The 22,971-nt window shown below is 44.1% G+C and overlaps 3 protein-coding genes across 9 annotated transcripts in view; 1 reads left to right on the forward strand and 2 right to left on the reverse strand.

Annotated features, from left to right (window-relative positions):
- The window catches only part of CDAN1 (codanin 1), a 33,533-nt gene extending 24,912 nt beyond the window's left edge, over positions 1–8,621 (reverse strand). For 3 of the 5 annotated variants that reach the window (XR_008733060.1, XM_055715266.1, XM_055715264.1), the window contains exons 1-5: positions 8,389–8,621; positions 5,143–5,843; positions 3,315–3,539; positions 904–1,097; positions 345–464 (exon numbers count right to left, since the gene is read on the reverse strand). Coding sequence is in view for 4 of the 5 variants with exons in the window: in XM_055715266.1 (XP_055571241.1) it covers positions 345–464; positions 904–1,097; positions 3,315–3,539; positions 5,143–5,843; positions 8,389–8,484 (1,336 nt within the window). In the remaining variant the exon portion in view is untranslated. The remainder of the gene's footprint in view (positions 1–344; positions 465–903; positions 1,098–3,314; positions 3,540–5,142; positions 5,844–8,388) is intronic. The other 2 variants (XM_055715268.1, XM_055715265.1) reach the window with 1 other exon arrangement.
- Positions 8,622–8,801: 180 nt separating this feature from the next.
- Positions 8,802–11,665, forward strand: LOC129736448 (uncharacterized). The gene is made up of 2 exons (XM_055715269.1): positions 8,802–9,410; positions 10,277–11,665. The coding sequence occupies exons 1-2, from the start codon at positions 8,942–8,944 to the stop codon at positions 10,933–10,935; spliced, it is 1,128 nt and encodes a 375-aa protein (XP_055571244.1). The 5' UTR covers positions 8,802–8,941; the 3' UTR covers positions 10,936–11,665.
- A 3,218-nt stretch (positions 11,666–14,883) lies between these two features.
- The window catches only part of TTBK2 (tau tubulin kinase 2), a 104,828-nt gene continuing 96,740 nt past the window's right edge, over positions 14,884–22,971 (reverse strand). For all 3 annotated transcript variants that reach the window (XM_055716602.1, XM_055716601.1, XM_027807944.2), the window contains one exon: positions 14,884–22,398. In XM_055716602.1, the coding sequence (XP_055572577.1) occupies positions 21,930–22,398 (469 nt within the window). In that variant the 3' untranslated portion in view covers positions 14,884–21,929. The remainder of the gene's footprint in view (positions 22,399–22,971) is intronic.

Genomic DNA, 22,971 nt, shown 5'->3' on the forward strand with positions numbered 1-22,971 from the left:
TTAAATTTAAGAAACACGTATCAGATCAACAGCACTTCTGAGTTGCAAGCACCAATGGAAGAGAGACTTTAGCATATGCATCCTTCTCTCTGAAAGTCAGTGTTCGCAAGTAGCTACAGCAAATCTCACACAACAGCAGAAAACTCAATTCAAACAAGATCTAGCAACTCCACGTTATCATATGGTAGAGGCACTCCCCATACATGCATGATTTTTGTCAGCATTTCAGTTAAGTCCCATTTTCATGGAATTTAAGGCTAACTGTCCATGCTAAAGGCAACTACTCTGTATCATATTATCATTCCTTGAAAGTAGCATTCTTTCCGCTCAGTACTAGTGCTTACCTTTACTTCTTTCATTGACCTCAAGGTCACTATCTTCATCTTCTGCAGTAGAAGTGCCTTTAGATGTCAACAGCTGCAGAACAAAAAAGAGCTCTAGAAAAATATTTGGTACCAGGTTTTCTGGAAGAGAGGAAATGAGATACTAAAGGTGGATATTCAGTATTGACCTGCTTTAATAAACAAAGGTAAAAGACAGATACCTGTTCTATGGCACAGTCAGCAAACAACTCCTCCCCCACCCCACCCGAGCCACAGTGTAAATCAATATGAGAATTACAGGAAAGATGTGTTAGGGAGAGGCCTGGTTTCAGACAGGGCCATACAACATCAGCCTACTACAGCTCAGAGTACTGCATCAGATTCACCTCCTTCCCTCAACTTTTACCTAGCACCCATTTTTTCTAATAACAGTGTTGGCTTAGTTTATTTTTCCAGATGTTATTTGTTTGTACACTGTAACTGTCCCACAACTTTCACTTCTCATCTACCTCCCCCTCACAACACACATGCAAGTTCAAAGCTCAAAGAAAGGTCAGTCTCACATCTTCTGGGCCTTCACCTGCTATACACGATGAATAGAGCTGTGCCAGACACTCCAACTGTTTCTTGCAGGAAACCTTAGTAGGATTTGCACAAGTCACCAGATGGCTTTCAGCAGGAAGGCTAGCACTGCGAGTGTAGCTAGGCTTAGTAGCAGTACCAGGATCAAGAGATATCCCTGCAGGAGAAGATGCCTGGTGCAGCAGTTTGCATCTGAAATTCAAGAGCAACAACATAATACATGACTGAAGATGAATACACAGCAGCCATGTGGCCAGAAGAGGTCTTTCTCTTGCAGTCTAGCATGAAGGTGTTCCTGCAATAACTAACCATTTAATTTACACTGTCTAAAGCTGCTTTTTATCATAATAGTATTTGAACTCGTCTTTCTCTTAATGAGGAAAGATCTTGGGGCTAACAATCAAAAAACTCAAAAAGAATGACATTCATATTCCAACTCTACTAAAATAGCGTGGCACTTTGACCAAATCGTTTAACTAACCTATGTTATTGCTTCTCATCTAAACCAGTATTTGTTAAGGACATGGAATCTGTTAGAGACCAGGTCCTAAAAAAAATTTTTACATGTACAATTTCTGACAGCTAGACACTTCAAGAAATCTACGAAAATAAGGTTCACATCCATACCTTCAGATGTATTTGTAAGGTAACAATGCCCTGAGAAGATCCAATATCACTAAGTTGAAAGGCAATGCAACAACTGATTAAATTCCATACTGGCAAGTTAAACAACAGAAGGAACAAACTACTTTAATTGCTGCATTCTAAATTAACAATGATCACTCAGTTAAATACACAGATATTGTAAAAAAATATACCTACAGAGGTCATTCAAGAATGCAGCAGCAGAGCGGCATATGTAAGACACATGAGAAGCAGGAAAAAAGCCAGTAACAGCAGTATCAAATGATTCTGAAAGACCCCAGTGGAACATTCACACTTGGAACATCACAGCACCTCTTACCACATTGTCTCAAATAGTAAAAATCTTTGAAAGTCACTTCAAAGGCTGTGGGGAAGACAGAAACCTTTTTAATTGCAGCAAAGAACTTTTTCTATTGGCCAATTTCTAGTGGAATGGCTGTGGTGAAGAATAAATTAGTCCCAAAATGGGAGTAGAAAGGTTATTTAATATCTCCCTTGCAATGAACATAAGCACCCAACTGACAGAACTCAAGAAAATTACATATCAAGCACTTTGTAAACCCACCAAGGTAAGACTTCAATAATGTAGTTAGATTCTGCTTCACCTCTGCCTCAGTGTTGTCATCTACCTCAGCATGAATTCCACCTCCTGCCCTTGCTCAGAGCAAGCTAGGTGCTGTGTTAGTTTTGCATCTCACTTCGCCACTGCTATTGAGGACACAACAGCAGCTCCCAGCTCTCAAGCATAATGGATCGGATGAGATCACCTCACAGGCAAGATCCAGCCCACATACTGCTATTTCGCTGAACTTAGCTTATACAGATTAGGGGGACATTTCTGGTAGAATTCAGACTGAAATATGCGCTTCATTGAAGTGCAGAGAAGCAGATTTGAATCCTGAGCAGTTCTGTTACAGCTGCAACACAAGCAGTGACTCATGAAACTCTACTGGGTCTGTTTCAGCCAGTTCTGGTCCTGCTGAAGTGAACTGCAAGGCTTAGCAGGAAAAGACTACCCACACGTCCTGAGGAGTTTCCCCAGAACAAAATCTACAAAGAACTGCAACAGTTCTGACAGCAATTATAAACAATAGTTTCTTTACTACTGTGCTTTACCTTTTTTCTGAAGTATCAGTCCTCACAGACTAACGTTACAGAGGATGAAAGTCACACAGTAACTGAACAGCAGACAAAATTAGAAGCTAGAATTCACCTAATCTCCCAAACGTCATTTTCAACAGATAACTGCAGCAGTAACTTTTAAAACAAAATCTCATGCTACCCATGTCCTGTTTTCTCTGACTGCAAGCCTGTGTTAGTCTGCCTACCTTGCAAAATCACTAACGCTTTCCCCACATGTGTGTCTTCCATCACAGACACAGTCTTTAAAGACAGCCTTATTATACCAACTCAAACCCACTTACTTCACCTGTGCAGTCTAAGGAAAGCTGCAGAGGGGACAGCCACATGGGCAAGCCCACGGAGAGGTAATCTTATGAAAGCAGTAAGGATTAACTGGACTTCTGAAAAAGTGAGGGTCATTGTCCTAGTCAGCACACCTCTAAAATGATAAACATGAGCTAGCTGCATTAATATCCTAGTCTGATATCAGAGTCACACTTGGTTTTAGGCAAATTACAGTTTAAGGTCACCAATACTCATTTTGGATATTCTTCTGATTGTTTCACTCTTGTATTGGTACCACCTTAAGACAAGAGAATTAAATATCAATACAAGCCTATTGCCACCCTGCTCAAACTGTACCGTTCTTTCTTCAGCATCTCCCTCTCCTCCTGAAGGCTGGTGCTTATCACAGATGTAAGGTTTCCTTCCTGGACAGCAGTAAAGGCCTCAAGGCTTGACCCAGATGAAAATCGAGCAGCTGGAGACTGGCTGACAGGCGTAGAAGTGAAGCACATCTTTGGTTTTGAGAGGGGGCGCTCAGCACTTACAGGAGTTGGGTTGATTCGCCTTGATGGTTTGCTTCTGCTGAAAAAGTGAGAAGTGATTCCACTGAAATCAAGCTAAACAACAAAAAAATATTAGGTCTCAAGACAGATGTATGCAACTCTTCCAGAAGAACCTAATGCTAAAATAAAATGGATATGAAGTCAGAATATTGAACTTCTAAACTGTGCATATAGTTGCTGACTTCATTCTTGTCACTGAATAAAATGTCACAGAGCTACAGGCTGCTAAAAACAGCCTGCTGACCCTTGCTGTGAAGTTAATTATCAATCACCAAGTCACAGAACAGATAACACACTGCCACACAACTCTTCCAAACATTTTTAATTTGAGAGGACAGGATGTGCCTCATTTTAATAAGAGACTAATTCACTGGCAGCTTCTAATATGACCATGAGGGGAAAAAAACCAACCAAAACCCCAGAAACATCACGCTGTCATTGTCTATCAGTAAGAGTCCAGGCTTCCGAGTTACCACAGGCCCTTTCAGTCTAGGAAAACCCATCCTCCCTGCATAAATCATACCTAGATTTGTCCTTTAGGAAGTGGCTCTGTAATGCAGTAAGAGACATACTGGAAATGAGATATAGAAACCTAAGGCATTACATTTCTCAAGGAAATGCTGGTTGCTACATATTAATTGCTACAGTATTCTCAAAATCACTACAGCATTGGCTTCCCAAAACCCTGTAAACCTCTTTCCTTACTCTTTTTCCTAATCGGGCATAGTGCAATTGAGGAAGAGAGACTTACTGGCTATGCCAGAAACACACCTTATCTCCCTCGGCCAAAGCATCATCTAGAGTGCCATCTAGACCCAGCATCTGTGTCTGCTGTACAAACCCAGACCTATCAAATTTCAGCTGGAATTCTGCACATCCACCTAGAAAGGCCCACTTTCAGAGACCACTGCTGGTTACCTGGAGCAAACAGACTAACATAAAAGCGTTATATTTGGTAATGAGGACTTTAAAGAGTAACATCTCAAAGATAAAGAGACGGACTGAGGCAACCACAACACAAACAGCTGCCCAGAAGCTAAGCCAAAGTAATCAGGGAGACCAGGGCTTGCTGCAGACCAAAAAGAATACAGGCATTAATAACACTAGTTATTTTGTCCTTGACCACACAGCACAAATGAAGCCGCATGCTAACATCTGTTACGAGAAGCCACAGAACGTCAATCCGAAAGCTTTTTTGCTAGCATCAGTAAAGGTGAAGAGCCTTCCAGGACTGCTCTTCATTAGCAATTGCTATTGCGTTAAATGAGAAATGTGAAGAGCCAAGATAATGCTGACTTGCTAGAACATGCAAGGGACAAAGATGTGCTCAGCTTCGTATCAGCCTGTGTACCACTAAGCTGTGGGAAGCATCACAAGTGAGAGGCTAAAGAGGTGCCTTGGGTAAGTTGCCAGAGTAAAAGCCTGACTACCCATTGAAACAATTCCCCTACACGGCAGCCGTAACAAAGCAGTTCTGACAAAGGAGCTCAGAAGTCGGCTCCCAGATATTGTTTATTACGGCATCTTCTGTGTATCTGGACACGCACAACAGGATGAGCTAGCCAAGGAACAGTAACCCGCAGCAAAATCCAAATGAGACAGCGAGGCAGACTTGCTCTTACTTTGTCCAGCCAGAGGCAGCACCCATAGGCGGAAACTCCTCCAAGTTGTTAAGATTTAGCTGGCTGGGCGGGGATCTGGCAGAAACAAGAGGCACTTCACTCCGCTTCCTTCTCCCTCCGCTCCAAGATAGACTCTCATTCTTTCCTTCTTCCTCGTCAGCAAGGGAACGCCCCAGATCCCGAGCTACCTGCCGGCCAGAGGCACTGACCGAGTTGCTGCCTTTCCTCCGGCCTCGTCTCGCTGGCAGGGCTTCAGGCGTGGCTGTAAGGAAGCTCCCCAGGCTGGCCTTCTGAGATGACCGCCTCTCACTGTGGTTAAGCACAGGGCTGTACCCAAAGCTCGGGCTGCTACTGGAGCCCATGCTAGGGAAGTCACCGCAAGGGCTAGACAGGTTTGACCCAGAAAAGGAAGAGGAGCTGCTGGGTGCTGCAGCAGGAGAAAAGCTGGTATCTGTGGTGCTGGTGGTCACTGAAATCCTTTGGGAAAAGAGCTGCGCTCGGCTGCTGGTTGCGTGGCCTGCCCTTCTTTCCGATCCTATCCCATGGCTCCCGCGGGCCTTGGAATTAGGAGTCTTAGCAGGAGTAGAGGGTCCATTAGTCAGGATCTGGCTGGTCTGCTCCCTTAAAAAATTTAGCAGAAAAGGCACAAAGTCTTTCTGAAGCAAACTAAGAGATATCAGCTTGTCATGGATGTGGTTCTCCTACAAGGAAAGAGGACAAAGCATTAATGTAAAGATGCTACCCGATTCTTTCTGTCCACCTACCCAGACTCATTTAAGTAGTAACTGTGGGACTGCAACGCACAATAAAAAACATGACTTTTCAAAGCAGGTCACTGAAATTCAAACAACCTTAGCAGTGGCCATAGATCTGAAACTCAGCCTCCACAGAAGATGTTTTGGCAGAAGTTTTCAGATGGATTCATTCACTTTGGTCTCTGACTGGAAAACAGTGGCACTGTTCCATGGGAACACCAGTAATACTTACTGAAGCTACAGCCAGGGAGAACTTGGAGCAACTGGCACCCCTAAGTTCAACATTTCAAAGACACTGATAATGAAGTAGCTACTTCTAATAGAAAAATCTAAAATCTGCAACTTCTCCATACCCTATGTGTCTATGAATGGCACCTGCTTCCACAGAGGGGTGCTATAACAACAGTTGTTTAAGCACTTTGGGTCTGGCAGTGTCAAATACAAGACCAAAGCTGCTCTTGCATTTCAATTACCTAATTTTGCTCCCTTGAGACCTCACAGAGGTCTAAACCAAGACCTTGCAGCTTTTAAGGTATGTGGAAGAAACATAAACAAACAAACAAAGCCACCACAGACTCAACACATTTAAAATCTAAACAAGCGGTGGTGATCTTACAAGGGTAAATGTAGACACACACACAAAAAAAAAAAGACTTTGTAAGTTTTATTTCCTGGGTAAAATTTCTTTTGCTCCTAACACTGCACCAGGTTTCTATTTCCTGTCAATGGGAATCAGCACCACTTGCAGAAACAACAGAGCTGCTCTCACAGGCAGCGACTTATTCCTTACCAATATTAAAATCATTGCACACATATTCCTGTTCATTTATATTCACACCTCCACTACATGAAAAGTCAAGAAAGCAAATGCTATTTCTGCATGACTTTTTTGTCCAAAAGGAGGCGTGAAAGCATAGCCATTACTAGACTCCTACAATCCTTGACACTTAGGCTGAAATTCACGTTTGAAAGTATGAGACCAATTCAGCTTCCTGGAGAAGCATGAGACTCCAGCACAGCCTGGATAACAAGCCAAGCAGCCAAGACTCCCTGCTTTAGCACTCAGTGAAACAACCCAGGTCAGAACACAAACCCCATGAGGTGTCAGGAGATCCAACTTCTACCAGCAGCAGTCTGAAACTGCCAGGGAAGCTAGTGCAAGACATAGTCCATGGTTTCCTCAGGTGCCCCCTGGGTTTAGTGCAGAGGAACAAAGACAATTACAGTCTGTGCTATGCACAAGGTCAGGTAGTTTCTTCAGCTTTTCAGAGCACAACATGCTTTCAACTCATCTTTCCGTGTGCAAATCAATAGAGGCTTATTCCTCCATGGCTGGGTAACAGCAACCTGTTAGCAGCCACCAGCTGCCAACCGCGAGCCTCCCACTTGCTTTCTCACTCTGAAGCAACCAAGCTGCTCCCAGCAGCAAAAGGCAGTTGGCAACTCCCTTGTAAGGGCAAACATTCTGGCCTCTGCATCCCTCAATCACGCAATGTGAGCTGAGCTGCCAGCACCTCAAACTTCACAGCCTCCACAGGTCTGCTTCTGCAAGTCACGGTTTAGGAAATACCTGATATCATGAAATGCTGGTCCCTTCTTCCTGCTGAAGTTCAGGATGACAGCGATACTCGACTAACTCATGGGGGTGACAGTTTTGATTTTAATTAATACTAGGTAACGTGCACCGAGGGGCTCAGGCAGAAAATGCTTTAAACAGAGGTCACTTCCCCACATTAGCAGTGAAACATCTGCACGCATAGTCCATCCACGGCGATAAATGCTTTTATTGCCACAGGAACCCAGACTCCCCAGCCGCACCCTGTCACAAAACTCAGGCGACCCAAACGCAGCAATGCCCCTCTCCCTGCCCCAAGACCCCCCTCAACACCCGGGCCGGGACACGCAGCGGCGGCGATCGCACGCGGCCGCGCCCCGCAGCGCCAGGCCCGAGGCCCCGGCACCGCACGGCGCCGCCGGCAGCGGGTGACAGCTCCGGCCGCCCCGCCCCGCCGCCTTCCCGGCAAAGGCGCGGGCAGCGTCGGCCCCTCGCGTACCGCGGCCCCTCGAGACGCCAGCTGCCCCGCCTGCCCCGCCCCCCCGCGCTCCGCGGGCACACGGCAGCCAGGGCCCCCAGGCACCGCGCCACGCTGCCCGCCCCGCCGCCGCTCCCGCCCCGGGGCCGCGCGGCACCACCGCCCGCCGGAGGCCGCGGCCGCCGGGTCCGGGCGGGCTCAGCTCTGCGGATTTTAACGGTTTGCACGCCGCCGGCAGCCGCGCCTTCCCTCCGCTCCGCCCGCAGCCCGCCCGGGGCAGGGGCCTGACCCCGCGGGCCTCGCCCCTCACCGCGACGCGGCGCGGCCGCCCCCGCCGCCGGCTGTCCCGCGCGGCCCCGGCCCGCGGCGGCGGCAGGGTGCGGGGGGCGGCGGGCCCGGCCCCGCCAGATCCGGCGCGCTGCGGTCGGGCGAGCGGGGCGACACCTCCCGCGCGTTACCTCAGCCGGGCGGTGGCCGGGGCCGTGCCGGAGCCACCGCACCACGGCGCTGACCGCCACCTCCTCCCGCAGCAGCAGCTCCAAAACGGCCGCCATTCCCGGCCGCCGCCGCCGCCGAGCACGCGCGCAGCCCGCGCCGGGGCGGGGGGGCGGGGCGGGGCGGGCGGCCGCCGGCTGCGGGCGAGCGGGCGGGAGAGTTCGCCGCGCGCGCCCGGCCGGGCCCGTCGCGTCCCTCCCCGCCCGCCGGGGCGGGGCGGCCGCGGGGATTCCCGCCGGGGAGGCGGGGGGGGCGGGGCCGGCGCGGGCCGGGGCCGGGGCCGGGCCCCCTCCCCATGTCAACACGCGGGGCACGGGGCGCCTGCGCCGGTCCGTGCGCGTCTTTTCCTCTCATGCGCGGTATTTGCTTCCCCAGCAGGGCTCGGAGCCCGGCCTAGCAGCGGCGGCGGCGCCCGCGGGCCGGGGCGGGGGAAGGGGCGGCGGCGCCCCCAGCGGCTCCGCGCCCGCCCGGCCGCCGGCGGCGGGCTCGGGCCGCCCCGGCCCCCCGCGGCGGAGGATGGCCGAGGACTCGCCCAAGCGGCGCAAGGCGAATTTCAACGAGGCGGAGACGGAGGTGCTGATCGAGCAGGTGCTGAAGCACGAGCAGCTGCTCTTCGCGGCGGGGCCGGGCCGCGCCTCCCCGGGCCAGAAGCGGAAGGTGTGGGAGCTGATCCGGCACAAGGTGAACCCGGTGGCCGCCTGCCCCCGCGACGTGGAGGACCTGAAGAAGCGCTGGCGGGACCTGAAGCGCCGCGACCGCAGCAAGCTCTGCCGCCTCTCGCAGGGCTGCGGGCCGCCCGGCCCCCCCGCCCTCGGCCTCCTGCTGGCCCCCGAGGAGATGCCGCCCGCCGTCGCGCCGCCCGGCCGCCGCCACCACCTGCACCACCACCACCGCGCCTACGGCTCCCTGCTGCCCGCCGAGGCCGTGCCCATCGTGGGCGGCATCGACACGCTGGAGCTGCCCGGCGCCGTCGTGGGGGAGATGGGTGAGTGCGGGACAGGCCGCCGCGGCCCTGCCCCGGGCCCCGCGCCCGGCCTCCCCCCGCCGCCACCGCGGGGGCCCCGGCGGCCGCATGCTCGGCCCCCGCGGGGAGCGCCCCGCTCTCGGCCTGCCCGCCGGGCGCCGCCGGCACCGGCCCCGCCTGAGGGTGCCCGGCCTGGCGAGCGGGCTTCTCTCCTCGTAGGCGCGAACAGTCTGTAAACGCGCGCAGAACCGGGATGTTTGCGCTGTGGGCCGTAAAAAGGCGCCTACGAGCGAGCCCTGTCCCGCGGTAGATGCCTGCCTGTGAGGCATCGGACCCGGCCGCTGCGTTCACCCTGCGCTGGCCGTGCCAAGGGCCGTACCGGCTGGTTCCGGGCAGTGCAGGCAGTACAGAGTGCCGCGAGTACCCAGCGTTGTGCGTAGCAGAGAGGCATCGCGTTAGTGCGCTGCAACGATCGCCTTCAATACCGAGGGATTTCTTGCAATCACAGTGTTTCAGCAGTGCTGTTGCTGGCGTGCACGCGGAATGAGCCTGCAATGAACTTTGTCTCTCGGAGCCTAAAACTGCTTTCTGTGGTGGGGCCGGTAGGGGATCTGTAGCATGCAAATATATGGTTAACTGGTGAATGCTTCCTCATGGTTTTCGTCCCACCTGTCAAGGTAACAGGCGTTTTAAAAGCATCAAAGATAATGCAGTGCAAGTTAGAGTCTTGGTTCGAGGACTAATGTTAGCCCTTAGCGGACGAGAACACATTTCACCGAGGACGAATATTAGTCCTAAGTGGATGAGAACACAGTTCACTGACCGCCGAGGTCATGAAGTTTCTCACTGACTCTCCTTTGCTTTTCCTCTCCCCCCATCTCCTCTAGGGTTTAATGATGATCCTGGAACATCTCATCAATCCAGTCTTGAGAAGATGAACCTCAAAGAAGAGATAGTAGTGAAGGTGGTAGAGCCAGAAGAAAGCTCTGAGGACATGGCAGTGGTTCCACCTAGCCAAGAACAACTGCCTTTTCTGGGGACATCTGGTGGTGGTTCCTCTGGGAAAGTAAAAGCCAAAACAAAAGGCAGATCCCAGGCAGACCAAAATGAAATAACTGAAGAGGACCTAGTGCAGATTCAGCAGACCCAGATGCAGGTGATCCAGTCTGGCTTTGACAGTGTCAACCACAATCTTCGGCTGCTGCAGCAAGGCATGCAAGATCTGAGTAACAGCCTCAGCATCATGGCGCATACGCTTGTTGCTATCAAAAACGTCTACGTGAAAAACAACACTGGCCCGACGACGTATGCCACTGCCTCTACTCAAACCACGGCTGGGTACCTGAGCCCAGGCTCCCCCCAGGTCTCTTCCGCTGAGGACAGAGGTAGAGTGCAGGTGGCTGGAAGCAGCAGCAGAAGCAGCAGCTGCAGCTCCAGCTCCATGTCACAAGAACCAGGTCCTTCAGAGTTTCCTAGGCCCCCCCTGAGAACCATTAAGAAAGAACATCCAAATGGCTGCTACTACTTCTGCTTTGCAGATGTGTAAAAACTTGAATATATGTAAAGTGACTGTGGTGTTAGGTGCTGTTGTATGTTCTGCTCCGGCCTGTGATTTCAAAGGAGCAAAGTGGACTTGCCTCCCACATTTTTCCCAGTGGGAAACATTTTGCTATAGGTGGCATTAAACACTAATTACCAGTCTATTGTTTGTTAACTCTGTGCAGTTGGCTAATAATTTTCTTCTGTTTTCTTTATCCTCTCATTCTCTTAAAAAAAACAAACAAAAAAACCCAGATTTATTTTGACTAAGACTGTTGTCTGTATCATCCTTTGTTTAATGTGACCTTTTGAAAAATAAAAGGCATGAGTGGGGTAAAAAAAGTAACATTATGGTTACTGACCAGCAGGAGCTGTCTTACACAAGTTGCTTATACAAACCTCAGAAGTAGTTGATTTTTTTTAAGTACTAGTTTTTCCAATAATTATAATGTTGGGGGTGTTTGCTTGGTGGTGTTTTTATGTTTTAAGCCTGCGCTGTGCAAGGCATCACAGGAAGAGTGACGTACCTGCTTACTTTAGGAATGGTTTAGGACCGAGCTGTTGATTCAATTATGAATGTACTCAGAATTCATACAGCACTGTTCCACTTGGCTATTGTTCATTCCCAGCTTGTCAAATGCACCTTCTTCACAGAGGTATTTTGTTTTACTGCACTAGCAGGGTAGGCTCGCTCTTGTCACAAGATTAAAATAGAGAAATACAGCAAAAAATAGTAATTGATGAGTAATGCCTGTTTTTTACATGGAATAAATTTTCTCCATATGGTTTATGAGCAGGCTGTATCTGCACCAGATTTTGCAAGACTTCTGGAATCAATACCGCAACATTTGAAATACAGAGAGAAAAAAAGTTTCCTTATTCTACATGAAACAGTAGATCGGCTGTTAAACAAATTACAGGAGGCAAGAGCTGACTTCGCTCCAGACGGTACAAATGCTCCTGCATAGTTTCTGAAGTGTTCCTCTTCACGTATTGGAGAGATGAATAATATCTTCCATTCTCGTAACTATATATCCAAGGAAGAAGAAAGACAAGGTAGAGTTGAAGGAAAAAGCAACCTGTTAAGTGTCAACTCTAAAACAAGCACAAAGGAATCATTTTATCCTAATTTGAAAAAGAAAAACCTCCTTTTCACATTTAGATAGGAAGAAACTATTGTCACTGGTGCTATTCTTAAGATGAGTTTAAGGCTTATATGTTAAGAGTCGCTCTACTTTCCACAATCCAAGATTAGCAGAGGTGCTGTGTTCTTACGTCCAGTGTCCATGCTGAAGGGGAAACAAAAAGCTTCTCACCTGTAATTTTATCCAATGACCTGAAAAATCATGCAGTTCTCTTCTTAAGCATTTATCACCAATATTAAAGTTCTACAGATAAATATGGCCTATACCAATGACTAGCTGCCTCTAGTTTTTGAATCATTTTGCACAAGCGTTCCTACTGCAAGAATTTAGCAAATGCAAATGATGTAGAGAATGGCAACCCAATTGTCCCTCTCCCAGCAGCATAAGAACATGCAATCCTGGGGTAAGATACGTCATTTTTGCAGTCAGTTTTGACAGAAAGCTATAGCATATGAAAACATACTTTGAAGTACTACTTCTGCCCTTAGACCATTATGGTATACCAATCACGCACATGTACGTCTCAAAAAACAACAGCTGCTGCCTAATGAAACGTGAATACAGGATAGTCATGTTGTTAGCAAGTGCTTCCCTTCAGTATTATAGAGGGAGTGAAATACGCAAATATCTCACAAAATTAAAACATAAGCATTGTTAATTGGGATTAACGCCTCGAAGAAGAGGAGATTCTTGTTTTCAGGTTTATCTTAACACAAGGAGATGGTGTGGGTGACAGGTATCACTGCCTTATTCCTAAATTGCTCGTTTTAGCAGGATTAGTTATTTCCTGTTTTTAAATGTAATGTAGAGTCTATTTTGTTAAAACTTCCCAAATTCACGTGTTGGAAGCATTATTTCTCCCCCATTAGTACAGATGGGCTGTCTCAAGCAGTGTTTTCTGTAACTGAAGAAGGCATCCTTCATTTGGATTTTGTTCTCATGTACAGAGACAACAATTAACCCTTCATTTGGATTTTGTTCTCATGTACAAAGACGACAATTAACGCTACTGTGACATTCCAGGTAGATTAGTAAACTGTGATCTACAGTTTACCTGGTCCTTCTGGGCAGCAGTTTGAGCTTGTCCAGGTTGCATCAGCTGGTTCTTACCTTTCTGACTTTTTTTGAATGTTTCAATTCTTTCTCTAACTGTTAATTCTTGAATTTCACTTACAACAGCATTTCTAGGGAGAGCTGACTTCTGTCTCCCACATAGCTTTCTCATGTTTGAATGCAAATTTAAATGAGAGGCAGGTACAGTGCAAGTGCAAAGTGCAGCAAGATCCTAAGAGTGGAGTGGGCAGACTGGATCTCCTGTATGAATGAAGACGACAAAGCCAGGCAATGCTAGAAGACACTTCAGTGGTCAGACAACTACCAGACCTCAACAGTGTCTTTGTTCCAATCTTGCCTCTTTCCCACAGTCTGCCAGTTGTACTGATACTGTATACTGAAGCCAGATGAAACCCACTCTTCCATTTCTGGTATGATCCAGATTTACATATTTAAAACTAGGAAGGATACTGAGCTACCTCTCACCAGTACAGAGTGAGCAAATTTGTTACTTTAATCTTCATATTAATACAGCTGGCTTGCTATTTAATTATGCACCCTTTCTGTGATCAAACGGAGGTTCTGTTGGGACCACTAGAAGCACATGCCGTCCAGAAGCATGCCGTTAAACTTCTGGCTGCTCTTAACAGAAGATGAAACATAATTTTCTCAGAATGTTACTGTGTAAATGAATTCCCAATTTGTTTCCTGTCATTCGAAGTAATATGGGCTATTTATATAAGTGACAAAAGCTAATGACCTGGTCAGGAAGCTTTAATGAAAATACTGCCAATAATCTGAACAAAAGCAGAGCTGGCTTTTATTTTGCCATATGTGCAAGGCCTAACAGTGATAACGCTGAGAAAGAGAACCAGGGAATTTTCTCCAGTTCTTCTGCACTTCCCTAAAAACCTTGCTCTGCTATGCAATGAGCAGGCAGCATTTTGCACAGCATACAAGGGCTAAGGCATGCAGGCACACAAACCCCAAGTATAAATTTTGAAGATATTCTACTCTACTCTTACCTAGTTTTACTAGAAAAAGAAATGAAAGGATCTTAGAGGAAACTAGAGCAACTAGTAGCTTAACACTGCATTTCCACAGAGCTCAAACTGCTCAGATTCAGTTTGTTCATTTCTCCGCTAGCTGCCACTTAAGCATACTACACAGAGCATGACAGGTCTCTTCAAGAGGCTGTAAAAGCTCAGTGACTATTTCCAGATAGCTGATCATCTCCAAATAAATCAATTATGGCGGCCTCTGACAAAATAAGAAACTACAATTTTGAAGGGGGGTGGGGTGGGTGGAAAAAGTAGCTGGCCTTTCAGAACAAGGCTGGAATCCACCATGTCATTTCTAAAATTGATCTGATTGGGCTGTGGCAATCATTCATTGTTTGGCTGAATACAGACAGTATGGATAAGAGCATGAGCAAATAGAAAGGGAGGCTTCTAAGGAGGCCAGTTGAGTTTTTCTATTCTTATTCATATACAACACATGAACCTACTAAATCAGTAAAACTTCCATTGATCCAATCATTCTGAGTTACAATACAAACATCCAATTCATGCTGCAGTAGGACCAACAGACATTTGCTTTTTGATTTCTTCTAACGGAAAAAAAACCACCCCACCATCACTGTCAAAGCACTTTCTCCATTTAAAGTACAGGGTTACAATAATAAAAAATACTGAAAAAATTCAACTGAAGTTTCATAAATAATTAAATCATTATACAAACACAATCAAGAATTGAAGTTTTGCATGCTGAATGAATATTTTATTTAGAACCAGTTTATAAAAATAAAATACAAAATAATTTGAAAACAAAACTTAAAACATTGTACAAAGCCTTGATATGGTACAAATGAGAAAATAAATAATTACAACTTTATGTACAAATGACCATTATAAGGGCATTAACTCTTTATGTTCTTGGGTGCCTGAGCAAACTTAAAAGGAAAAGAATGGCTTAGAAGGTTTCCGAGGAGGGGAAGAGAACTGCAATTACTGAGCAAGAGAATTTGAAGGACTCTACATTTGTCTTCCTCAGTGATAACAAACAATCTTGGAACTACTTTCCACTTAATTTAATCATGCTGCAGATTTTACTATTGAGTACTTAATTTCTTATGGGGTGACAATATTGTATTTTTAATTAATACAGTTTTCATTCTTTGTGGTACTGCCCAGAGATTTTAGGTTAGTAGCCATTGGCTGGCAGCTTCAAAAGTCAGTACTTGTCTGAAGGCATTGCTGGTGATTTCCTTAATTTACTAGTTTGGATATTCACAGGAAAGCGTTTGAAAATTGACATCTGTTAGCACAAGTACTGCAACTCATCCCTGGGCTGACTCTATAGAAAGAAAGAAGTTGGGGAAGAATTTCAAATCTTGCTTTCTAGCCAAGGAAAGTTAAGACGATACAAAGAAGGCTGCTAGGCAACCAATCCAGATCTCCAGTCAGACAAAAAAAAAGTGAAATAGCAAAAAAAAAAAAATCCCACCTCACCTCGTGTCAAACTTTTATGACCTTGCCTGCCATGCAGTAGATACCTGTTTTAAAGGATTTGAAGCCAGGTAGACCAAACTAATTACACTGTATCCTTTTTAAGTAAGCTGGTCTGCTGTTATTATAGGTCTTTTATATAAAATTTGGGTCAAAGATCAAGTGATCGCAAAAGGAAACAAATATCTGTAATTCAAATAAATGTCAGCTGAATTCCCACAGAGTTGTGGATGATCAGGACCTCATATGAGCAGCTCACTTACAGTACTGTTTTAGAAGAAACCACTTTGTACTCTTGGCCAAAGCTGGCTCTCGGTAGTAATTCTTACAGAAAAGTAGAGATCAAAAGGCATGTCATGTCATATTAGTAACCAAAAAAAAAAAAGCATTTTGCAATTTAAAATACAGCAACTGCAAATACGATATTTATAGACTGAGTTTATTCCTTCAGTCCCTAAATGGGAAAAAACAAAACAAGACCCTATACTGATTTTGATGAGAGTTTCACCTGCACAGGAACAGCAAGAATTCCCAAGGATCCAAGCTCTTCATGTAGCGGAGAAACAGAAGCAAAACACCTAAATGGCATATGCTAACATTTGGGATTGTCACTGTTAAGAGAGAATGTGTTAGCAACAACGGAGAGTAAAAATCAAGTTACATGTTCAAACTTGGATGGCTAGAGTAATTGCCAAGTTTAATATATTAGACTTCAACACAATACACTCTTTTGCACTTTGCCTTAATAAAAAAAAAACAAACAACCAAAACCTCAAAGGTTAGTATTTTAAAGCCTGGTTATTTAAACCACAGGAAAATGAGCGATAGAACTTTTCAACATTGGACAGTATCTTAAGATAATTTCAGACAATTATTACCCAACTCAGGCTGACTTTTACTTAGTTTCTTTTTTTACAAATGTGCGTAGGGAAAAGGAAGACTGGCTTCAAGCAGACAGCTGAGGTATTCTTGTGTGAGGTGCGTGTTTATGTGATCTGCATGTATTAGCTAAGAAATGTATGACCTCTGCTTACGTATTGCATGTAGTCAAAACACTGAACCTCGCTTCCTTTCACCAGCATTACAGGTTACTGAAAATTGCAGTAATTGCAACCAATGTCATTTAAGCCAAAAGCAAAACAGCAAACAAAACCCTTCAGTTCACTGCCTATTTGATTAGCTAAAAGTATAATAAAAATATTATGCACTGTTCTACAAGTTTCAGAAATAGGAACAAGCATCCAAAGCTTTTAGCAGTTGAAGAAAGGAATCACAGATAATTGTCAAGGCTTTGATTTATATAGCTGACAGTTCTCTGACTACTTGTAGTGGAAAAGCATACTGAGAATGCAGCATAAGGAATCATGGTGTTTACCTAAGACACCTACACAGCCCCTTGCTCGCTGGAATTGACAAGACAGGCATGGCTTTTGCCAGCTCACAGCATCAGTCCTGCATGAAAAAATTAAGATCAATATATTATAGGCCTATAATGAGAAACTGATTTGACTTCGAGCTCTCTTTTATTCTCCTGTTCCTTTTCAGATGATTCCTCTCTCATTTAACATTGATTGTAAATAATGGAGGTACATATCCCTAGTTTGCCATTAGACCCTTTTAAGAAATTGGAATAATCACTTTCTTCTTACCAGAACTTACGCATCTTAGTGTTCCACAAAAATGTCCAATTCATTATGGAAAAATTCTATTTACAGGAAAGAGACTGTACTGTAAGTCTGGCTTTGTGTACATTCTCAATGAAGAGAAAAAGAACATATTTTTTTTTCTAAGCATTACAGTCAACCATTGCGTAAATGTTACTGCAATAAGAAGGTCTTATGGGAGCTTTGCCCACATAGGACTATAGGATCAGGCCTTGTAATATGGAAAAGGCAGAATCAGAATTAGGGCATAGCAAATTATGGTAGATGGGAGGAGATCAGAGGAAATCAAAGCAAAACTGGCCTTGGCTCACTCTGGCAAATAAATTCCAGTAAACAGGATGCAATAGCTGAGACTGTTCCTATCTATATGTATATACACACATATGCATGTATGTATATATGTATCTATATAATATACAGTATCTATATAAGCATATATATAGATACACTTATGTACAAATGTGTATTTATATATATAAAACAAAAATCGTGTTTTCCCAGCTACAATTAATAAGATAACACTACAAATTGTAAATGATAGAGCTCTTGCAAGTCTTTTTCAGCTGAAAAATATTTCAAGCTATTTTTAAATATATAGGACCAGATCCTCCTCTTTACATCAAGACTGTTTAGTGAGTTACGTGAGAAAGCTTGATCTCAAACATGCAGACTTCAAGGCAAGAATATGTCCAGATTTCCCAGGATAGGATGTGACTAGTGGCTGTAACGAATGCCCCGCGTCACTCCCCAGGAGTCTGCCTCCTCAATAATTGTATGTAACGAGCAGTTAAGACCTCATACAGCTCCTGCCTTTGAGCAGTGAAATTTTCTATGCTTACCGATCCTGCTCAAGTAGTAGATGGGTGCCTAGCATCCTACCACTTGCCAGTGTTGCTCTACTGTATCACACCTTCTATTACTTCTAACAGGGTTTTGCTTAGTTAGTAATTGGCATTTGTAATTAATAATGAGTTTTATTAGTATTAATATAGATTTTTGAGGTTGCAACTTAGATTGATTATACCATGCAATACTGCAGCATAAAAGACTGCGTGAAATGTTCAGTCTTTTCAAGTTCTATTTTAGTTTAAAGGCTTCATGCCTCTATTTCTCTAAAAAATGCTCCAAAGTGCTGGCCACAACACAGGAAACACCATCAAGAGAAAAAGCGTGTGCAGCATCTGCATCTGCTACGTGTCATGGCTCCACTGCACTGCCCTACAAAGAAAAGGAGGCTTGAAGAGGGCAAAGCAACAGCTCCTTGAATTGTATTGTTTCTCAGCTAAAAAACCTGTGTAAGCTGCTCCATGCTATGCAGAATAACTGTAACCGTTTCATACAATGGAGAAAAATCTTCCCTGTCCCTGAAAATTTTTTGCAGATAACCCTCTAAACCATTCATTCACACTCTGTGCAAGGGCCACACACATACATTGGTGGTTTTATGCAGTCAGTTGCATATTCAAATATTGAAGCTTACAGAGTTCTTGATGATTATACAGGCCCTCTAGAAATATTAAGCTAATATTTATGCATGAGTTGATCAGCTGACCATTACCTAACTACATTAACTGATTGCTACATTAGACTATAGTAAGCAATTCTGTAAACTTTTGAGGGGAAGGTATCAAGCAACAAAAAACTCCAGAAGAGTGGGTACTTCAAGGCAAGTTATTCACAACCACTCCTCCATTCGTATCTTCATGGTTTTCTCACTAGATCCTGCTGAAACTACAGCAAAAAGCAACTTCGGATATACAGTCCTTTTACCTTTTTCTGCACTGAAAAAGCCCAGGTCATGAATCACGATTGATATCTCTTTCTCCATTTTGGCATAGTTTACTATTTTTACATTGGCAAGTAGTTCAAGTTAATTTCTACAGCATTGATTTTACATTGTAATATGTAACAATGGACAAGTCTGTACTTTGAAGACAGTTCTTTCTCACCTTTAAAGCAATTACCTGTTTCTGGAGAGACTGGAGAGAAAATACAAACTCCTCAACTTCAGCATTTCACGCAAGGATGCATAAAGTTGGTACCTATTAAAGCTGACCATGTTAATGTAGGAATAATCTTACAAGACCATAATAAATGCTTTTCAGAAATAAGGGAGAGGAGAGGAAAAATAATCATGGTCTGCTACACCACCTTAACAAACAATTCCAGCAGTGCCCAGGGCAAAAATAACACAATGGCACCAAATTCTCTTTATGGTACACCTAAGGAAACATGAGGAAAATAGGAAGGAAAAGATGGAGTTTGTTGTCACATTTGTCTGTTAGGTATCCGTTGAATGTCACTGCTCCTATGTGATGAGTATTTGTAATAATTAAGAACTCACATTATGAAATAAAAATTAGTAACGACAAGCTCTATTTGTAATCAAAAATAAAAATACCTTTGAGTCTCTGTTCTTGTTCCATATGCAAATGCACACACAAAATTATAAAGAAAAAAAGCAAGCTGCAAGACAAAACATTGGCTGGTTGAAAAATCAGCAGTCCTTCAATCTTGTACCAAGGTATAAAGGCTATTAGAATTTGTGCATACCAGAATTTCTTGGGGCGAAATAGAAGATGTAATGCCAAAAGTATTCAGGAACTAACAGAAAGGGAGCTGTATTATTTGTGGTCCATAAATTACAAATGAAAAATGAGAAAGAATGAGTTTATATAAGCATATACATATGTGTATATATATAAATATTTATATTATATAATTTACCATGAGGACATGCAATTATTGGTATAGCACCTATTATACAATATAATACAAAGGATTAGGACTTTCCAATGGTACAGTTTCTTCAGAAAAAGCAGGTATATCCTACCTATTGCATTCATCTGTAGTGCTTGAAACCTGAATGAAATTAAGGTTCCACACTGTGCTACATTACATATGGGAAACGATATACATATTCATCGTAAGAAAAGGAAAAAAAAAAAATAAAATCAACATAGTCTGACAAAGCAAGTGAAATTCAGTGCAGCTCCAGGGCAGCTTTAATGCAGCATTAGAATGTGTTAGCTCAGAGACAAAATATTCCCTTTTTAATCCAAAGGTATTCATTTGGCAGAGGTTAAATAAAAATGCACAGATGCTGGCTGAAGAGGCATATGACTACAGCAAGCAGATCAGTAACTGACAAGTCCCCTATGCATCCAGCATCACCACAACAGGAATAATTACAGTGAGCTGGCTGCATCTTTCTCGGGCTTGTGTTCTTGTGCATTACTATCCTGACCCACTATTCTCTTCTGACTACAGCAAAAGGTGCTGTACCGTTATGTTCCCTACAGAGATCCAAAGTTGGAGAAATTAGAACCCATGGACTTTACTGAAAGATAATGAAGCCTGGCTATCAAAAAACATTTGGGCAAAAGAATGACAAGAATCCAATAAAAAATATAACTCAGATTGCTTTCTGTATATTTTGCTTTGATGGCTATTACTATTAACAAAATTTTGTAAAGGTGTTAAGTATATTTCTGTCATCTATAACCTACCAAGTTCATGAAGTAGATAATCTCCTCATCTCTCTTCCATCTTTCTTGTTTTTATAAAATGAATGACTAAAAAAGCAAATCTGGGTTGGTAATCATCTCTGCACAGTAAGATCAGTGGCTTAAGTGAGCCATAACTAACAGAAAAACAAAAACCAGCACAAACAAGGGTTCTTTCAGCAGATGAATTAAGGGGAAAAAAGGTACGTCAGTTTTCTAACTTGTATTGCAATTTATCGTAAATCTGCAACATCCACTGAAGTGCAGACATCTCCTCCTTCCTCTCATTTCCTAGACAGGAATGCTTTTCCAAATTCTACCAAATGCAGTTTGAAGAACCCCACCATGACTCCCAAAGAAGCATATGATACAGAACTGGGAATTAGCTTCTTGGGTCCTAATTAGTACTAAACAAATTTCTAAAGAATATAGCTATAAAAATGTCTTGGCAGATGTTAATTTTTAAAATGTCATCAGTGTCAAGGAGGGGCAAGGTATATGATACTTCCTTACATAAAAAGGCTGTGCCATGGTAGACAGGGGAGAAGACGAGCACTGAGTGACTCAGAGATGGTCACTCAAAATGGAAGAGACTTCTAAGGCAGAAATAAAATTGTCTTCTAAACTGTGTGCTTTTTTAAAACTGCAAGGACATGCTTGAGCACTATTTATCTCCCAAGTGGTGATGTCATTTTGGGAATAATTGTTTCAGGTTTTCTTACATACTCCTTGCGTATGTAATGCCTGAAATTATTAGGCCAAACCTTTTAGCTAGGTAAATTAAAACCAGAAATAAATATCCTTTTAAAACACTCACCTTAAGATATTTTTTACTTTAAATACATTGCACCTCTTTGACTGTCTAGTCATCTTTATCCTGGCCTCCACTTCCCCTCTTGCAGATCTGCTTGCTGCCTGCTCTTAGGCAATGCCTGGCCACTTATTTACACAGTATGCTTTCTCATGAATAGTTTATGATGCTTACTTTCTTTAAAAAGCGCAGATTCAACACCTTTTTTTTAATGTATTTTTTTGATTTTTTTTTTCTTTTTTTAAATACACAGTACACAGACATAACATGCATCAGATTTAGGAGGAGGCTTTATACCTTGTCAAGGCCCAGTTCCTATCTGCTAAGCTTAGTGGTTGATTTGCTCTTTCCTGTGGGAGTTTTAGTGTTTGGGGAATGGTGGAAGGAACTGCCAGATCCTTTCAGACCATTCTTGCTTGGTTTGTTGCAGCAGTGCTCTTGTTGGCAGGATCTCCTAGAAGATGAGGAGCCTGAATGGCTAGGAGGTGATTTACTCCTCCCAAGATGTGGGGATGAACTCCTCTGATCATGATGGGGTCTCCCAGCCCGGGATGGAGAAGAACTGGCAGTACGGGGTAAAGAAGAGCTCCTAGGGGAGGCACTGGGACTGCGTCGGGGGATGACAGGGCTTTTGGGTGGTGTTTTTGGACTATGTGGAGATCCTGGGCTCTTACACTGGGTAGAACTCCTTGGTCTTTGAGATCCATTCTGTAGGATTTGAGCCAGACGAGAGATAAGATCTGAGTCCGAGCTGCTACTCCCTAGGACTCTGTACCTGCGTAACCTTAAGAAGAAATGAAGAAAGATTATTTCTGTTCCCATCTATTCACTAAAGTTCATCTAGAAACACAGTATCACTAGCAACTACAGATGAGTTTACATTGCAGAACAGACATCTGGAGCTGATCTTTCGTATAAGGTAGAGGTGTTTGGATCTAGGCTTTGGCTTCTGTATTGTTCAAACCAACACAGTATTTATATTTGCATAAACTCACTCACATTAAACAGCCTATGTGTTTACAGGATAACTGAAATGTCCTGGTGGTGCTGGAAGAAGTACACTGAAGAGCACTGCTTATTGCCTGTTTTGGAGGAGTACATCCATTCCTGCACACCACCAATACACTCCTGTGCACAATTTTAGGGGATGACAAGGTACACCACAACTTCCTTCAGAGGATTTCGCACTACTGTATCAAAATTGTCCTTATCCTGGTAATGTAGGCACTGAAGAAACTAGATCATGGTTGTCTGTATACAGAATTGGCAAAGGAGGGCTTCTAGATTTCACTCTTCCCTCCTTTAATTAGCTGGTTTTACTTAGCCGTGATCTAAGCATAGCTAACTCACTCAGTAC

Source organism: Falco cherrug, chromosome 7 (assembly GCF_023634085.1).
Source record: "Falco cherrug isolate bFalChe1 chromosome 7, bFalChe1.pri, whole genome shotgun sequence".
NCBI lineage: Eukaryota > Metazoa > Chordata > Aves > Falconiformes > Falconidae > Falco > Falco cherrug.

Bases quoted from the DNA above. Each gene is read 5' to 3' on its own strand.
- LOC129736448 (XM_055715269.1), top strand. From the start codon at position 8,942: ATGGCCGAGGACTCGCCCAAGCGGCGCAAGGCGAATTTCAACGAGGCG. The intron at 9,411-10,276 runs GTGAGTGCGGGA...CATCTCCTCTAG, and splicing joins CGCCGTCGTGGGGGAGATGG to GGTTTAATGATGATCCTGGA.